Raw genomic sequence first — 17,034 nt, 5'->3', positions numbered from 1 at the left:
AGAATTTAAATTTTTGGGTGAACTATCCCTTTAAGTAGGCATGTTGCTAACCCCGCTGTCACGGCTGACATTTTGGTTCCGCTCAACGAAACTCAAGATTTCCTCAGGCGGCGCGCGGTTTTGTGGAAAATAACGCTTCTGTTGGTTTGTTGATGGCGAAATTTCTGAGTTTTTATTGTTAACACCACCGGAACAAGCATATAGGTACCTTCTCGTTTTCAGTCACCACCTTTCATGTTTAACTACTGGACATGCGAGCTCGGCAAAGTCTGTTGTTTGTAAAATCGTCATTGTTTTTGCTGAAGTTGAGTAAAGACAGTTTTGAAATTGTAGAGATATTTAGTTTAATTGCTAAACTACAAGTGAACAAAAGTTTTATACATTTGAACGACGACCACGGGAGTTTTACCACCCCCAAAATCTGCTTGAATGGACAAATTATGTGAAGCAGACGTATAGCCATGTAGTAGATGTAGTATATGTAGAGGATATGGCAAACAGTGTATCCTGAAAGATTCAGGCTAATATCTTAAAAATGTAAAAAGTTATAGCAAAAAAACTTTATAATTTTCATGATTCGGTCACACATTTTCTTGAATTTTAATGGAAAACATGGGATAAAATAAAGTAATGATTTTCGAGTTTCAAATGGCCAGTATTTTGTTATTCTTTAAAACATAAACATTATATTGGTCTCATTTAAAAGCTTTTTTCAAGCTCTTTCTATCTGAAAAACTAGTTTTAGCATTTAACCATTTTGAAAATTTTAGCAACATACCTACTTTAAGCTAATTTTTCCACAAGTAAAGCACTTTTTTTTTTAATCAATTTTGTATTACCATTATGTCAGTAACAATTGACATTTGAGAACATAGTAACATAGTATTATACAATAATAAGAACAAACATTCTGTTATGAGGGATTTAGAATTATACAAATAAAAAATATAATAATAATAAAAATAAAGGAAAAAAATAATAAAAAAATAAATAAAGAAAATAAATAAAGAAAAAACATGCATAAACATAAAATAATTGTTACATTTTTTACAAGTAAAGCAAATAAAACTTGACACACAAAGTCTAAAGCTTAAAGAAAACCATGACTATTAAAAAATAGTTCTACTCAAAACTCGTATTCAGATAAGAGGCTACTGTAAAAAGTTTTTTTTGTCTGCTAATAAACACTTATGATCTCCCTCTCTCTTTTTTTTTATATAAACAGGCACATTCAAAGACAACCCATCGCGCCAGTGGGCCCTGTACGGGTCCTGCCGTTGCTTAGAAACGCGTTGTTGTCGTGCATGTTCACATTGCATTTTCTGCAAGCGAACGGGAATTTTATTTATTCACAAATCTTTCTCTCGTCTAAGCTCCAGCCAAACAGTTTTGTTTTCATACTCAAAACCCGATGCCAAATGAGTTTACAAAAATATTGATTTGTTTGAGTTAGTAAATGCAACAGAAACACGCTAATTTGCTAATAAGCTAACTTACTCAGAATAAATACATTTGACCATTTGGCTTTACTGTACGTTGCTTGTACATATAAACGAAATGCTATCCGTACGTTTACAACGCGTTTAATGGACTAAAGCAGCTCTGTTCGCCTTCGTGTTGAGCAATCTGTCCATCTAATCCCACTGCGTTAAGAGGCTCAGTGTGTGCCGGAGTCTGAAGATGATGGAGGCAGGAGGTATTTCTGATTTAGATCAGGAAAAATATGACGCTGACGAGCAAGTCAAAATCATCTGCCTCGGAGACAGCGCTGTGGGGAAATCCAAGTATGTTTCATATGTGACTGATGTTTTGTTTAGTGTCAGTAGAGAAAAAGCACTTGCATGTTTTAACGTTTTGCTCATTTCCTTACAGACTTATGGAGAGATTCCTTATGGATGGATAGTATCCTTTTAAAATGATGTTATCTTATAACATGCTGTCTATGTTTGGCCAGTCTTATGTAGTTTAGTTACAGAGTGAAATTTAGGAGTTTTGCATAAGGAAAGTGAAGCCTACTTTAGGACTATTACAGTTTTTGACATTGTTACATTATTTGATAATTAACAGGAACAAACTCTACTATGTTATGTGAGAAAAATCTTATATTTTAAACATGAAAAGGTAGAAAAGGTGAAACCAAGATTTGAAACCAAAAAGTAACTAATTATCATAACTAGTCATAACTGCACAGACTAGTCTAGACAGAGTTTTAACTTAGCAGCTGTGTAACTTGGTTATCTCATGTACATGGCAAGTAACATGTTACATTGTTACATTAAAAGTGCACTATAAAATATTTTGCCGCATTTAGAGTGATGGTTCACCCAGGGATGGGAACTCTGTTATCATTTACTCACACTCATGTTGTTACAAACCTGTCTAAAAGTAAAAGAAATATATTTGTAATGAAGCAGGAAACAGAAGCACCACTGACTTCTATAGTAGGAAAAAATACTACTATGGAAGTCAATGGTCCCCAAAAACAGCTTGGTTACAAACATTGGTCAAAATATCTTTATTTGTGTTCAGCTTAATAAAGAAATGTATTCATTTTTGTAACATCATGAGGGTGGGTAAATGATGACAGAGTTTTCGTTTTTGGGTGAACTATTATTTTAAGCAGGGTGTGATTTGTGAAAAAAAATCAGAGGGGGGTATTTTTTCAAATAATTTTTATAAATTATGAACCACGGGGTTATATTGAGTATTTAGGGTATTAAGCTATTTTTATAAAACGGTTGGTTCCAATCCTTGATTCTGATTGGTCAATAGGTGTGCTTTATTCATGATAAAACACTGCTATGACCGCTTCACCCAACGGTTCTATTTAATATCACTGCGCCCTTAGCAACACCCTTAGCAACACATAAACATATAATGAGACAAAGTCTGAGAACAGTTTGTTGTTTTTATTTGAGCTTTCATGTTGTTGTTCGCAGTCAGGGACTATTTTTTTCTAGCGGAAGGAATGCTTTTATTAATTTAACTTCAGGAAAGTTGCACTAATATTTTTTTACTCTAATATTGTGTCGTAACCGTTTTATAAAAGCAATAAGGTACTCGAGGCAAGTGCTGTATCGTGAATAAATAACGGCTGAAGGGGTTGCAGGCACTCCGCTTCGCGTCGTGCCTAACAACGCCCTTCAGCCGTTACTTATTCACGATACAGCACAGCCTCTCGTACCTTATTGCTTACATATAACTGTTAAAAATGTGTAAAACTATATCCATTCCTTTTTGCACCCGAGATTCGAACCGTTAAATATACTAAATGTCATATCTTGACCCCCCCCCCCTGTTTAATCATGGGGGGATACATTTTTTCCCCACCGTGGACAAAAAATAATTTATCAGAGGCAAGGATATAAAGACCGGAGGGGGGATAATCCCCCCAACAAACCGCACCTTGCTTTTAAGTATAATCAACATCATTTCAATCTTTTATTATTTCTTAAATGTTTTCACATAACTTCAAATCATCAAAATAAGTTAAAGGCGGGGTGTATGATCTCTGAAAGCCAATGTTGATATTTGAAATCACCTAAACAAACACGCCCCTACCTCAATAGAATCTGGACCTTTTTCTGATAGACCCGCCCACACATATGCAACCAAGGCAACGATGTTGTTAGTAGACATGCCCCTTACGGCTGATTGGCTACAAGGGTGTTTTGGTACTTGGCCCGACTCCCTTTTCCAAAGTGTTTTTCAAAAATCTTGCACCCCGCCTTTAAGCAATTTTAACTTATTCTTATAAGTTACAACCACTCACCACTGGTCAAAATGTAAAATAGTCAATCGAAATGACTTGTAAAGCAAGTTTGATTGTACCTAAAAACTAAGTAAGGGCAGCTCAATATTTTTACATTGTGTTAATCTACCTAGATAAACCTAAAAGAGCCTAACCTAAAAGAGTTATTTGTTACAATTTCTTTTTTTGTGGAGAGTTCATCATGAATTTTGTGACATGTACTTAATTTAATGTGTCAGTCGGCCTCAGCAGCTGTCCACGTATGCTTTAACTCTGTACAAATACACCACCACTATCAATGGAAAAACTATACTGGTCGGTAAGTACGGTTTAATCTCAGCGCACAGTCTAATTATACACTCGCATGCTGATGTCTTTTTTCTGTCTATTGTTTGTCTTTTTAATTTTAGTTGAAATTGATATATCTTACAGAATGATTAGAGTTTGTTCTCTGTTTTAGTTTGTTACCATTTCATGGCATTGAGGTTTGTGTAGTTAGTAAAGCTAAGCTCAAAAACATTTATCAACACCACAGATTTCTGGGATACGGCAGGACAAGAACGTTTTCGAAGCATGCACCCCTCGTACTACCATAAGGCTCATGCTTGTATTATGGTGAGTAAACTGACCGGTATGTGTACTGCTCACATAATTCATACATTAAATCATATTTTAGATGCAGACTGATAACAAAATGATAAATGGTCAAATTTGCAAGGAAACGTCATTTTAGTTTGCGAACGAAAATATAAAGAGAATAATGCAAAGACTGATTTTAGATTAATGCTTTTCATAAACGGATATCATTCCTTTCATGCATTTCCATAATGTGTGGATACACACTGAAACAAAAAGAGAAACTGATATATGTATATATATATATAATATTGTTTTGGCAGGTGTTTGATGTCCAGAGAAAAATAACATATAAGAACCTCCCAAATTGGTACAAAGAACTACGAGAGTACCGGTCAGAGATCCCGTGTCTGGTGGTGGCTAACAAAATAGATGGTAATGGTCACTCATATTTCCTTGTGAATGATAGATAAGAGCATTAATAGAGGCTGTAATGTTTGCATCGGTCTCATCTCCTGCTCTTTTATCTGGGATCTCTTTAAAAGCCGACATGAAAGTGACTCAAAAGAGTTTCAACTTTGCCAAGAAACAAGGCCTGCCCTTCTACTTTGTGTCTGCTGCTGATGGGACCAATGTGGTTAAGGTGAGGATTTAAAATCTCTGTCTTTAAGGTTCATAAGAGTGCATGTGATTTTTTGTTTAAACTAAAATGAGTTTTAAATGTAATGTTAAAGCTGCAATCTGTAATTTTTTTTGGTTAAACTTAAAGGAATAGTCCATTTTCTTAAAAGAAAAATCCAGATAATTTACTCACCACCATGTCATCCAAAATGTTGATATCTTTCTTTGCTCAGTAGAGAAGAAACCATGTTTTTTGAGGAAAACATTGCAGGATTTTTCTCATTTTAATGGACTCCAATAGAGCCCAACATTCAATACTCAACACTTAACAGTTTTTTTAGCGAAGTTTCAAAGGACTATAAACGATCCCAAACGAGGCATAAGGGTCCCATCCAGCGAAACGATTGTCATTTTTGACAAGAAAAATAAAAAGATACACTTTTAAACCACAATTTCTCGTCTATCAACTGTAAAATGTTTTGGTCCTGCTCGATTTTCGTTGACTTCGTGTAAAATAATGGAAAGTTTTTCATAAGATCCGCTGGGGTCAATATGTTAGCATGACAGAAGCTTGATGTTGTCTTGGGAGAAGCAACAGCAGGCATTTTTCCTTCGCACGAGTGCCTCTCACGTAAATGATAAAATTTTGATGGCTTTTGTTTCTTTCCTAACCACCACAGGTTTATCAATGCCATCAAAAGTATTATTTTGTTTTTGTTTGTTTGTTGATCACGAAGTACAAAGTAGATGAGGAAAACTAGGATTCTGTGTGTATTCAAAGCGTCGCCATTATTGTTTACAATGTGTGGAATGGTGCGCTGTGATTGGTTAAGCAGATTTTTTGCATTCTGCAGAGAAGGAAGACTGCCGTTTGTCGCGGTCTGGAAAAAAGTGAGAAAAGATGACAGAATAACACGGCGGTTATCAGATTTTGCGTAAAATAAAGAATTTACTTTTTAATACTGACCTGATACAATACTTTTGGCTGTATTTTTTTTTTAAAATGGCGTTCATTGCGTTTTGTAACCAAACTCTTCATATGTATTTATTCTAGAGGGGTACATGTTTTAGCTTCATATTTTAGGTTTAGGAGGATGACCTGGATCTCTGTGAGGTTCTAATGTTCCGGATTGTTCCTCAGGTTTTTAAAGATGCCATTCAGATGGCTCTGTCATATAAGAAGAACTCCAACGACTTCATGGATGAAGTCATGAGGGAGCTGGAGGTTTGTGTGCTGCATGGCAATAGTATAATTGTGTGCTATTAATGTTTGCTTTAATTTTGATAATACGGTTTACTGATGTCATTCATTTTATCTGGCAGAACTTCGATTTAGAGGCCAAAGAGGAGTCGTCTGATAAAGAAGAGGAAACGCAGGAAAGACAAACAGAGTCTGCATGACCTGATGTGTACACACGCTGTCTGTCTGCTGCTGTACTGATGTGTTCTTCAGATCATGACCGTCATCTCATCCTCCTCAGACGCTGCACACCTCTACCTCACATATTTGATAATGTCTGCTATTGATCCTGTTCTGGGAATAAATTATGTATCTGTGAATGCGGCATTATCAGGTAATTGATATGGGAACGGTATAACGGTGCAACTTTTAACATTGACTTGATACAAATCGTACAACAGCTATAAAAAATACTTTAAAATCCATAAGAGAATGCCAAGCTTGGCCAATCCTGAATTATAAAATTGTTCAACATTTTTTTAATGTGTGAGATTTTAGCTTATTATTATTATTATGAATAAAGTATTTAATTTTTGTATTAGAGGGCGGTCATACTAGATGTTATCGTAGAGAGAAAGGTCACTTTGTGACTACCGGTTTTCTACTGGTCACATCTCCACGTGATGCATATTTGCAGGTCAGAGTTCACCAAACTTGAACTTTGGTACGCAGCGAAATATAAGCTTGAGCTTGCGCTTTTGTTCTGATGCATTTACATGCGTAAAAATGGAAGTCAGACGAAAAGTGTAGTGTGACCTCCCTTTTATGGTAGTTAGCGTGACAAAGGAGTGTCATGATGCTATTTAAAACATTTTTGTTCAGTTTTCAACTTTATCATTAATATTCACACTGCAAAAATTATTTTCAAGAAAAAAGTCTTGGTATTTTTGTCTTGTTTTCACTAAAAATATGTAAAAATATGTAAAATTCTTGAATTGGGATGCTTTTTCTTGGTGGGCGGAGCGATCCAACAAAGTAGGTCTAGTTTTTAGACAAATTTTTTTACATTTAAGTAAAACGAGCAGAAAGATCTGCCAATGGGGTAAGCAAAAAAATATTGAACATTTTTCTTAAACACTAAATTCAAGAAAAATTCTCGAAAAAAAATTAGTTTACCCCATTGGCAGATTTTTTTGCTTGTTTTATGCACAAAATCACTTACATTTGATATTTTTGGTCTAAAAACTAGACTTGTTTTCTTTGGTTGTTTTGCTCATCGGGAGGGAGCATCTTAATTTGGGAATTTTTACATATTTTTGCTGAAAACAAGACAAAAATACTAAGAATTGTTTTTCTTGAAAATCATTTTTTGCAGTGCATGCCGTTTTACCTTAATTAAAGTATGTTATTTATAAACTACACAGTAAAGATTATGTGATCAACATATTTTTACATTAACTTATCAAAATATGTTAAACATTTTTAACAGGAACTTAACATATGTAAGGATTAATTGACAACGTTCCGTTCAAATTAAATATTAATCGAAAAATAATGCACACTCAAGGTGGCAGGGGCGGAGTGGGACCAAAAAATCTACCGGGAAATTTCGTATACCATCGGCCCTCCATGGTAAAAAAAAATGTCTCGTAGCCTATTTGTAGTAAAACTAGGGTAATACAAATCGTAATCAATTTGCCCAAAAAAAAAAAAAAAAAAAACATTTTCATAATAATAATAAAATCATTAAATCATGGCTAATTTTCCTAAATGAGTAACTATACAAAATGATACCTGGTTGAAAGACGGAGATGCGCACCTCAATCAGCTATTACATAACAGAGCAGGACCAGAGATGAATGTGCTCATTAACGGAGTAATATGGAATAATTTGTGCATCTTTGAATAACTGTAAGAATACAGTTCCTTTGAAAATAATTTTTGTCAAAGTTTTGAGAAATAATAGTGTTGTGAGGATATTTATATATTTCAGTTGAATACTCTCGTCTATTAATATGGAAATCTAATAGAAATCTAATAGTAGGAAATATAAAATGTGATACTGCAAAGTTACCCTTCTAAATTTTATTTATGATATATAGCCATATGGAGATAAACCTTTGCAAATGTGCTGATTTTATCCATTCAAGTACTGACCACCAGGCTAGAGATTTTAAACATCCTTAATCCACACTTTCTATCAAATAGTCTCCGCTTGATGGATCAATCCGACCGCATACTGAAATAAACAGGTATTTGGCGACGCGGCTTTTCACATCAAAGGCCGACAGGCTATGCAATTTGGAGAGGGGCCGTTAAATAATCCCCCCATATTTAAAAAAAAATCCTAAACATGGTTGGACCTGCCGAACAGGTTGAGCACTTTTATATAGCCTACTGTGTTGAGCAAAGAGGCTGCACAGTTTGACCAGCGGGAAGCGGCCGCACATCAGGCCGACAGACGGGGTTGCTATATAACTTGCAATGTATAACTATTATCCATTATCAGACCGGCCCTCGAACCCTCAAAACACTACCGGCCCACCGGTAAATGTCCCGACTCTCCCGATGGCCACTCCGCTACTGCAAGGTGGTAATGCGGCACGACCCGATGCGGAGTGCATTTACACTGCGGATGTGCATTGTTTTCAAATAATTCAAAGGACCGGGGTAAATTATTCCGCTTATACCACGGTTACCCCAAACATTGCTAAGACATTACTCGTATTTTAAGTTATACCACAGGTCTGTTGATTCTGTATTCTGATTGGTTGAGAAATGTTCCATGGGTGTTGATTATTTTTCTGTAAACTGCACACCTAACTTGTCAAATGTCTTAAAAATAGACACCAGAGCAATGATTGTGGTAACCGTGGTATAAGAGGAATTATTGACTTCGGTCCTTTGAATTATAAGAAAATAATGCACACCAGCTTCGTGTCGTGCCGCATTGCCACCTTGGGTGTGCATTATTTTATACCAATTCAACAGCATGTCTTCAATTATTCCTTACACATTTGACAGGTTAGGTGTGCGATTTACAGAAAAATAATCAACACCCCTGGAACATTTCTCAACCAATCAGAATAAAGCATTCAACAGCCCCATGGTATAAAAAATAGTAAACTGAAATGACTTGTAAAGTCAATTTGATTATACTTAAAAGGCAACACAAAAATGTTACAATGTATCCATAGAATTAAAGGAGATTTGTTGCAATTTAGCAACTCCTCAGAAGTACACCAGACGGCAGCCATGATGAACAAATGTGTACAAAAGATTGTGTGTGTGTTTGTGTGCATGTGAAACCGAATGGTCTCTGGCTTTTAGAAACTGTCAGGTTACAGTTACTTGTGAAACGCTACCTTTAGTATCTTTACATTGAAATGAGGAAGTGCAAAGAACTGTACTGTGACTTTGTTATGTGCGTCTTACAAACTTAGACTGGATCTTTGATTGAACAAGATGTGACTTGGACATCCAGGAGATTCTTAAAGGGGACATATCGTGAAAATCGGACTTTTTCATGTTTATGTGCTATAATTGGGTCCCCAGTGCTTCTATCAACCTAGAAAACGTGAAAAGATCACCCCAGTAACTCTTTGCAAGCATATAAAAAATAGGTAATTGAAATTTGGCTCCCCTTCTGATGTCATAAAGGGATAATACCGCCCCTTAATCTGCTCTATCCAACCCCTGCCATTTAGTGCAGAGTTCAGCTCATTTGCATTTAAAAGGACACACCCAAAATTTTTACATTTTTGCTCACACCTACAAAGTGGCAATTTTAACATGTTATATATAATAAATTATCTATATGAGATTTTACATACATAAGATTTACATGTTAAGAAAGTCTTGTAAAATGTCCCCTTTAAAGAAACCATCCATTTGCATCTTGTCATTTACAAGAAAGCCATTGTAATTCAATGTTCATTAATTGAAAGCAAATCTCATAGTAGTTATGGTAACAAAATGAAATTGGAGAGCTTAATGTCATATACAAACGTCCCAAATTTCTTCATACAGAATATAAATGATTCTCATTTCATTTTGAGGTAATATGTGACATTTACCATCAGAGTCCAGGTTTATTTCTAATTCTTTTGAACACCAGTTACATTGTACAAACTGTGATAAGAAATGTTTTGGTTTATTATTTGTTTGATATGTTTTGCACAAGCGTAACAAAATGTGTGTCTGTACGTTTGTACAGAACCATCTTTGGACTATATACATTTATTTAAACTGTATGTTAATGGAATCAGAAAGTTGCTCTTATATCTCAATCCTCTGATTTGTATGTTTATATGTAATGCTATGTACACTGAATATAAAGTAATGTTTATCCTATTTGTCTTTTTGTCCTATGTGCTAAATGTGCGCTGAGATTTTAGACACAGTAAAAAGTTAATGCCTATATTAAAGTCAGTCGGTCAGGAGCTCTCAACTACTTTTGTATGCAATAAAAACAGATACCTTATCCTCTATATAGAAAAGATACAGTATTATCTAACATGAATAGTAGCTACACTGTAAAAAGTAAAAAAAAATTTAATTATTTAAAAAATGACTTAAGTTGGTAACACATTATAAAAAAAGCTTTATAAAATGTATTTTATTTTAGGCGTCACGGATTGAAGTAATTTCTTACATCCTGGGATTTTTAATGACCATTCTCTCAGATACAGTTCTTACAGCATAAACACATTTTTAAAAATTAAATTATTTTATGAAAGTTAAAACAAAAACAAATTTTTGCAAAAATCATTTTAAGGTAAATTAAATTTGTTGCTCTAAAAATCTGAAGAGTTGAGTACCTGAAATTTACCTCTCATCCACCAGGACTTACACCCCACCAATCAAATCAAGTCAAGTCGTCATGGCACAATCAATCCCCCCAAAAAACATGCTCATTAAAGCAGAGTATACTGCATGTCTTGCCTTTTTTATTGTGCTTTAGTTGGTCAGAAAACAAGATTGACAACCCTACAGAACATAGTCAAGTGAATGATGTGTTTTATTTAATGTTTCGTCCTGCCACTGGTTGTAAATGTAGTAAAATTACAAAAAAAAGTTTGCAATTTTTTCATCCTTTTGAAATATGCAGAACCCCTGAAGTCTGCGCTACTTTGGGGAGAGTAAAGGGCAAAGTCCACCAAAAGTGCAGTCAGTCGATAATTGACTTACTGTAATTCAAACATAAATAGATTCTTAAATGAACGTGCTCATGAAATAGCACTTACATCAGGCCACTTACGGGCTAGTGTAATATCAGAAAAACACAAACATTAATGTACATTTACATTTTTGGAAAACAAAGAAAGAAAAAAAGTGACTCAAGATTTCCAGGAGGTGGCACCAACAGCTTCAGTTTTTTAAACCTCAAAGAAAACCTTTAAACAATAAATACTTTTTGGCACATTTGTTCATTTTTTCTTAATTTCCTTTCATCTTCCTAGAACAACCAACCACTCCGTAACAACCAATATTATGAAAGATGAAAGTGCATGAATGATAATCACAGCAAGTCATCAGAGATACAGAAGAGAAAAACTGGTCTGTATGGCTCAGAAATGCAGTAATAAGTAAAACTGTACACACACACACGCACACTTTCATTTCTTCTCCTGGATGAGCAAAGATGAGAAAATTAGATGCATGTCTCTTTAATTTAACTCATTAATTTACAATAATAAACGCATTTGTATCTGTTTTCAGGTATAACAAAGGATATTAGAATGGTAGATTCAGGTCTGGTTTGCAGTGGAGGACATAAAAGTAATTCACAGTTATCTTAGCAGCCCCTTAACACCTTCAATAAAGCCCTTGTAGAGTCAAACAGACTGAATTGGTTTAACACAAATCTGCACCATCTTGGTTAGAAGTGTTCTGATCTGCTAAATGAATACTTGCAGAAGTTGAACAATTTAAGTTAGGGCTCTGGATTGAGGATGAAGGATTAAACCTTAATCAAAGTGAACGCCATAAAAAAAGCTTTTCAGATATACGATCAGTTCAATTTGTTGTCCTATCAACTTTGTTGGGTAAATAAGAAAAACCTGCATAAAATTACAGGTGTGAATCTTCGAAATCAGTATTCCCAACATTTTCTTCCTTTGGGCCCCCCATGGACATCCGACAATCTGAGCCCCCCAAACCCTCTACATCCATCTTTGATTTTGCAGATCTGTTGACAAGCACGTCAAAATGGAGTAAGCAAAATTTAAATCATTATTTTACACAAGAAAATATTTTAACTACCTTATCTTGGCATTGTAAGCACACACTCTCAGAAAAAAAGGTATATAAAAAGGTCTTAATAGGTACCATTTTGGTACCTTTGAGGTACCATTATGTGAGTACTTTTTTTAGAAGGTAATGCCCCAATGACAACTTTTTACCTTCTTGTACCTTTTTCTGAGTTTGTATGATTTAAAAAAACTTAAATAAAATCTTTAATGTATCTTTATTTGACCTCAAGGCATATCAGATCCTGTGAACTTTGGCGCCCCCCTTGGACCCCCAAATTAGGAACCTCTATACGAAATGATATCTTCTCAACCTGCAGTTCTTTTGATATGTCACATAACAAGAGCTTGGTGTGACCTTTATTTAACTAAAGCAACATTAAAGGGACACTCCACTTCCCTTGAAAATATGCTCATTCTCCAGCTTCCCTAGAGTTTAACATTTGATTTTTACTATTTTGGAATCCATTAAGCTGATCTCTGGGTCTGGCAGTACCACTTTTAGCATAGCGTAGCACAATCCATTGAATCGGATCAGACCACCAGCATCATGCTCAAAAACAACCAAAGAGTTTTGACATTTTTCCAATCCAAAACCCGACTCTCCCGTCGTTACATCGTGTACTAAGACCGATGGGAAATTTAAAGTTGCGATTTTGGCATAATAATCAAGAACTTTGCTGCCGTAACATGGCTGCAGCAGGCGTTGTGATATTACGCACTGCCCGAAAATAGTCCCCTTGATTACTTTCAATAGCAGGGGACTATTTTTGCGCAGTGCGTAATATCATTAGTACATGATGTAACTACATAAGAGTCAAGCTTCAAACTGAAAAAATATCCAAACTCCCTGGTTACTCTGTAACGCAATGCCAATGGTCCAATCAGACCCAATGGATTATGCCAAGCCATGCCAAAAGTGGTATCGCCAGACAAGGAGATCAGCCGAATGGACCCCAAAACAGCAAAAATCAAATGTTGACCTCCAGGGAAACTGGAAAATGTGCACATCTAAAAAAAGTGGAGTGTCCCTTTAATGAAAACAAATTGTTATCTGGTAAAACCACCAACGAGAGAGGCGTGATTAGCTTGCTTCTTTTAAACAGTTTAAACTACTTTTATATCAAATTAAATATGGCGTTCACCCTGACTAAGCTCTGTGGTTCCCACACTATGAAAATACACAGTTTTATTACACAGTGTCACATTTTTACAGGGAGATCCCAGAAAACATGTGCCAGAAAACAAATTGGGAGGCTGGTGTCATCCTTGGCTATTCAGATTTCAGATGCAAATTTTGTGACCAAACACTTTACAATAAGATTGTATTTCTTAACATTAGTTAAAGCATTAGCTAACATGAACTAACAATGAACAAAACTTCTACAGCAGTAATTTAAAAGCGAGGTGCATGATCTCTACACGCCCCTACCCCAATAGAATCTGGACCTTCTTTTGACAGACCCACACATATGCAACCCAGGCAACGATGTTGATTAGTAGACCCTTACTGCTGATTGGCTACAAGTGTACAAAATTTACTTATAAATTTTTCAAATCTAAAGTTGTATCTGTTAACATAAGTTAATGCACAATGAACTAACATGAACAATTGTATTGGCATTAACTAACATTAACAAAGATAAATATATGCTAAAAACTATAATAATCATTGTTAGCTTATGTTAGCCAATGCATACATAATGTATACTAATCTTAACAAATTCAACCTTATTGTAAAGTGTTACCACTAAAACCTCTAAAACAAGACAAGAAAATGATCAATAGTGAAGCTCTAAAGAAACATGTCACCCAAAACCCATGTTTTCTTTCTTGCAAGTGAGATTTTTAGCAAAATGCTGTATAACTCTTTTACACAATAAAGGTACAGAATGGTGCCTACAGCAGTCCCTTATCTATGTCCAGTGTTATCTAAAGCTTTCATTGCATGGAGCGGATTCGCTTCTGCTCAACATCTCATTTTGTGTTTAACAATAGAAGTACAATGGGTATAAAATAATACAGGGTTAAATTTAATTTTTATGTGTACTCCTTAAAAACATGCACGCACGCACTCACGCATAAACTACCTCTAAAAATGCTCAGTTATTTTCAACCCGGCGTTGGGCAGGAAATGTTTATATTTCACCCACCAATGGGTTAAAACAATCCAGCATAGGTTAAATTACAACCCAATGGGTTGTGTTTATCTCTTTTTGACCCAACACTGGGTTGAAAATAACCAAGCATTTTTTAGAGCATAAGGAAGATTGGTGGTGGACAGAACAATGACGTTTGCATGTCCTTAGATTTGAAGGTCTTATATGGATTTGTTGAAAGCCCTAATGGTGGTTTGAATTGGATTGGTGGGAATGAATGAATGAATGAATGGCTTGAAATGCTAGCACCTTGTTTTGTGCAAATCACCTCCGAACTCCATACAAAGAGTAAAATTTTCACCTTTTTCGACAGGTGGTTAACTATGCATATATGCCAAACATTCATATATATAGATCTATATATTTTTTCGATTTTTAAAAATTTATACGAAAACTATCATATATACATTGCTCGTGATTGATATAAAAAGCAAATATTTTTGTCCATATATACAGCTGAAGGATCTTTTCAAACAGTATTTCTTCATTAAATCTTTTGTCCTTAGGATCGTCTTTTAAATAACTGTCTAAATGAATTGATAAAAATTCTTCTATCATGTTTCACAAGCTACAAAATCCACCTATGAAGACGAAAAAAATGAAATAAACAAAACTGGCGAAAACAAATAAGCTAAATGCTTATAGCAGGTTAACATACAAGACATATAATGGCTCAGAAAATCTTTTACAATTATAGATTCTGTTTTTTATGAGATCTCGAAATGTTTCTTGTCCCACAGTGGTTCTGTCATTCACACACATTGGTTCACACGCTTGGTTTATTACACATTCACACTTATTGCAAAGTTTCGGTAACCAGATTGACAGATTAAAAGAAAAGTTCAACCAAAAAATGCGCATGTCTTTTCTCACCCTTTGTGACTATAGGTATGGTGGCTCTTTATTATGCAATTGTAGTCAACAGGGACTAAACTGAATGAAGGACTCATTGAAAATATCTTGAAAGATTGATTCTACTAATCTTTTCAGTCTGATGAGGTTTAGTGCCAATGTCTATAATTTGTGTGAATAATCACACAAAGCTAATTAGGATTTGTAGTATATAGAGCATTTGTTGCTTTAAATTTTGAAGTTTAAACAACCTGAACAAACAAATAACTTCAACTTTCTTGACTAGTGAGGAGTCTATAAATAAAAAAAATAAAGGTGCATTGTGTAACCTTTAGAAGGATCTCTTGACAGAAATGCAATATATTATACATAACTATATTATCAGTGGTGTATAAAGACCTTACATAATGAACTGTATTGTTTTTATTACTTTAGAATGAGACGTTTTTATCTACATACACCGCAGGTCCCTTACATGAAAGTCGGCATCATGTTCCTATAGTAGCCATAAATGGACAAACTCAGACGACAACATGTTCGTCCTGTGGCGGCATTTTGAAATTAAGGGGTGAGCTGTTGGTTGCAATTCACAATCCCACCACTAGATGCCGGTAAAATTTACACACACCACCTTTAAATGGGCTTAAAGGGAAAGTTCAACAAAAAATGAAAATTACCCCATGAACCTCCCACACCGAAGCCACCCGCGCCACACATGTCCATCCGTCTTCATACAAACACATATTTGGATATTTTTCAAAATGTCCTAGCTCTTTCAGTCTTCACAATAAATAAATATGGAGTCTGCTTCTTCAAGTCCAAAGAATGTGCATCCATCCCTTGCAGAAGCAATCCACGCAACTCCGTGGGATAAATTTTAGGTGTAATCGATGCACTTTTGTAAGAGAAGTATACATATTTAACAATTTATAAACAAAAATAACTAGCTTCCGATAATGCTGTCATCTTAGACTCCTCCGCATTCAGGAGAGATGATCAGCATAGTGAAGTTTTAAATAAGTATATTTATTTTACATTTGCAGATTACTTGTATACATTCTCTTTTTTGAGAACCAACTCTAAAATTTTAAATATTTGAGGGATGATTGCAAAAATGTCAATGTGGTGAAAACGATCTGTGTCAATTGGTGTAACTAGTATTTTTTTTTAAATAAAAATAAAAATATATTCATAAAAAATATGGAATAAAATATAATCATCTAGTTTAGTGTAATATAATTTTTTACATACATTTTTCATAATTTGTCAAAGATTAGGCTATTTAGAAAACAGAGCTGTTTTCAGCACATGTCAGAACAAATATTACAAAAATGCATTCAAATTTACATTTAGAAATAACTAATAAAATTATATTTAAATTTTTTTTTCTTTTATTATTATTATGCTTTCATGCCATAAAGGTGAATAAAATGTTTTAATATTTCTCATTCTTTGGCGCAATTGGCGGTTACACCATTTGACATTTTCAGGTCCATTTAGTCTTAACTTTCATAAAAATTAAATTTTTTATTGCATAAAATTAACATAAATACACAATGTGCATTGTGCGTGCTTTTAAAACAAGTTTTTTAAAAGATTTTTGAATTTCTCATCTTGCCAAACCGTTTTTGTCACTGACCAACA

At 34.7% G+C, this 17,034-nt stretch overlaps 1 protein-coding gene across 1 annotated transcript; it reads left to right on the top strand.

Moving 5' to 3' along the window:
* Positions 1–1,230: 1,230 nt before the first annotated feature.
* Positions 1,231–6,729, top strand: rabl2 (RAB, member of RAS oncogene family-like 2). Its single transcript, XM_055174822.2, has 8 exons — positions 1,231–1,784; positions 1,873–1,902; positions 3,991–4,070; positions 4,287–4,366; positions 4,651–4,762; positions 4,873–4,970; positions 6,090–6,173; positions 6,272–6,729. The coding sequence occupies exons 1-8, from the start codon at positions 1,681–1,683 to the stop codon at positions 6,347–6,349; spliced, it is 666 nt and encodes a 221-aa protein (XP_055030797.1). The 5' UTR covers positions 1,231–1,680; the 3' UTR covers positions 6,350–6,729.
* Positions 6,730–17,034: the final 10,305 nt, after the last annotated feature.

This window comes from Misgurnus anguillicaudatus, chromosome 15, assembly GCF_027580225.2.
Source record: "Misgurnus anguillicaudatus chromosome 15, ASM2758022v2, whole genome shotgun sequence".
NCBI lineage: Eukaryota > Metazoa > Chordata > Actinopteri > Cypriniformes > Cobitidae > Misgurnus > Misgurnus anguillicaudatus.
The sequence above is the reverse complement of the archived record's forward strand: the minus strand, read 5'-3'. Positions and strand labels throughout refer to the sequence as shown.

Bases quoted from the DNA above. Each gene is read 5' to 3' on its own strand.
- rabl2 (XM_055174822.2), top strand. From the start codon at position 1,681: ATGATGGAGGCAGGAGGTATTTCTGATTTAGATCAGGAAAAATATGAC. The intron at 4,763-4,872 runs GTAATGGTCACT...TCTCTTTAAAAG, and splicing joins GGTGGCTAACAAAATAGATG to CCGACATGAAAGTGACTCAA. The intron at 4,971-6,089 runs GTGAGGATTTAA...ATTGTTCCTCAG, and splicing joins ATGGGACCAATGTGGTTAAG to GTTTTTAAAGATGCCATTCA.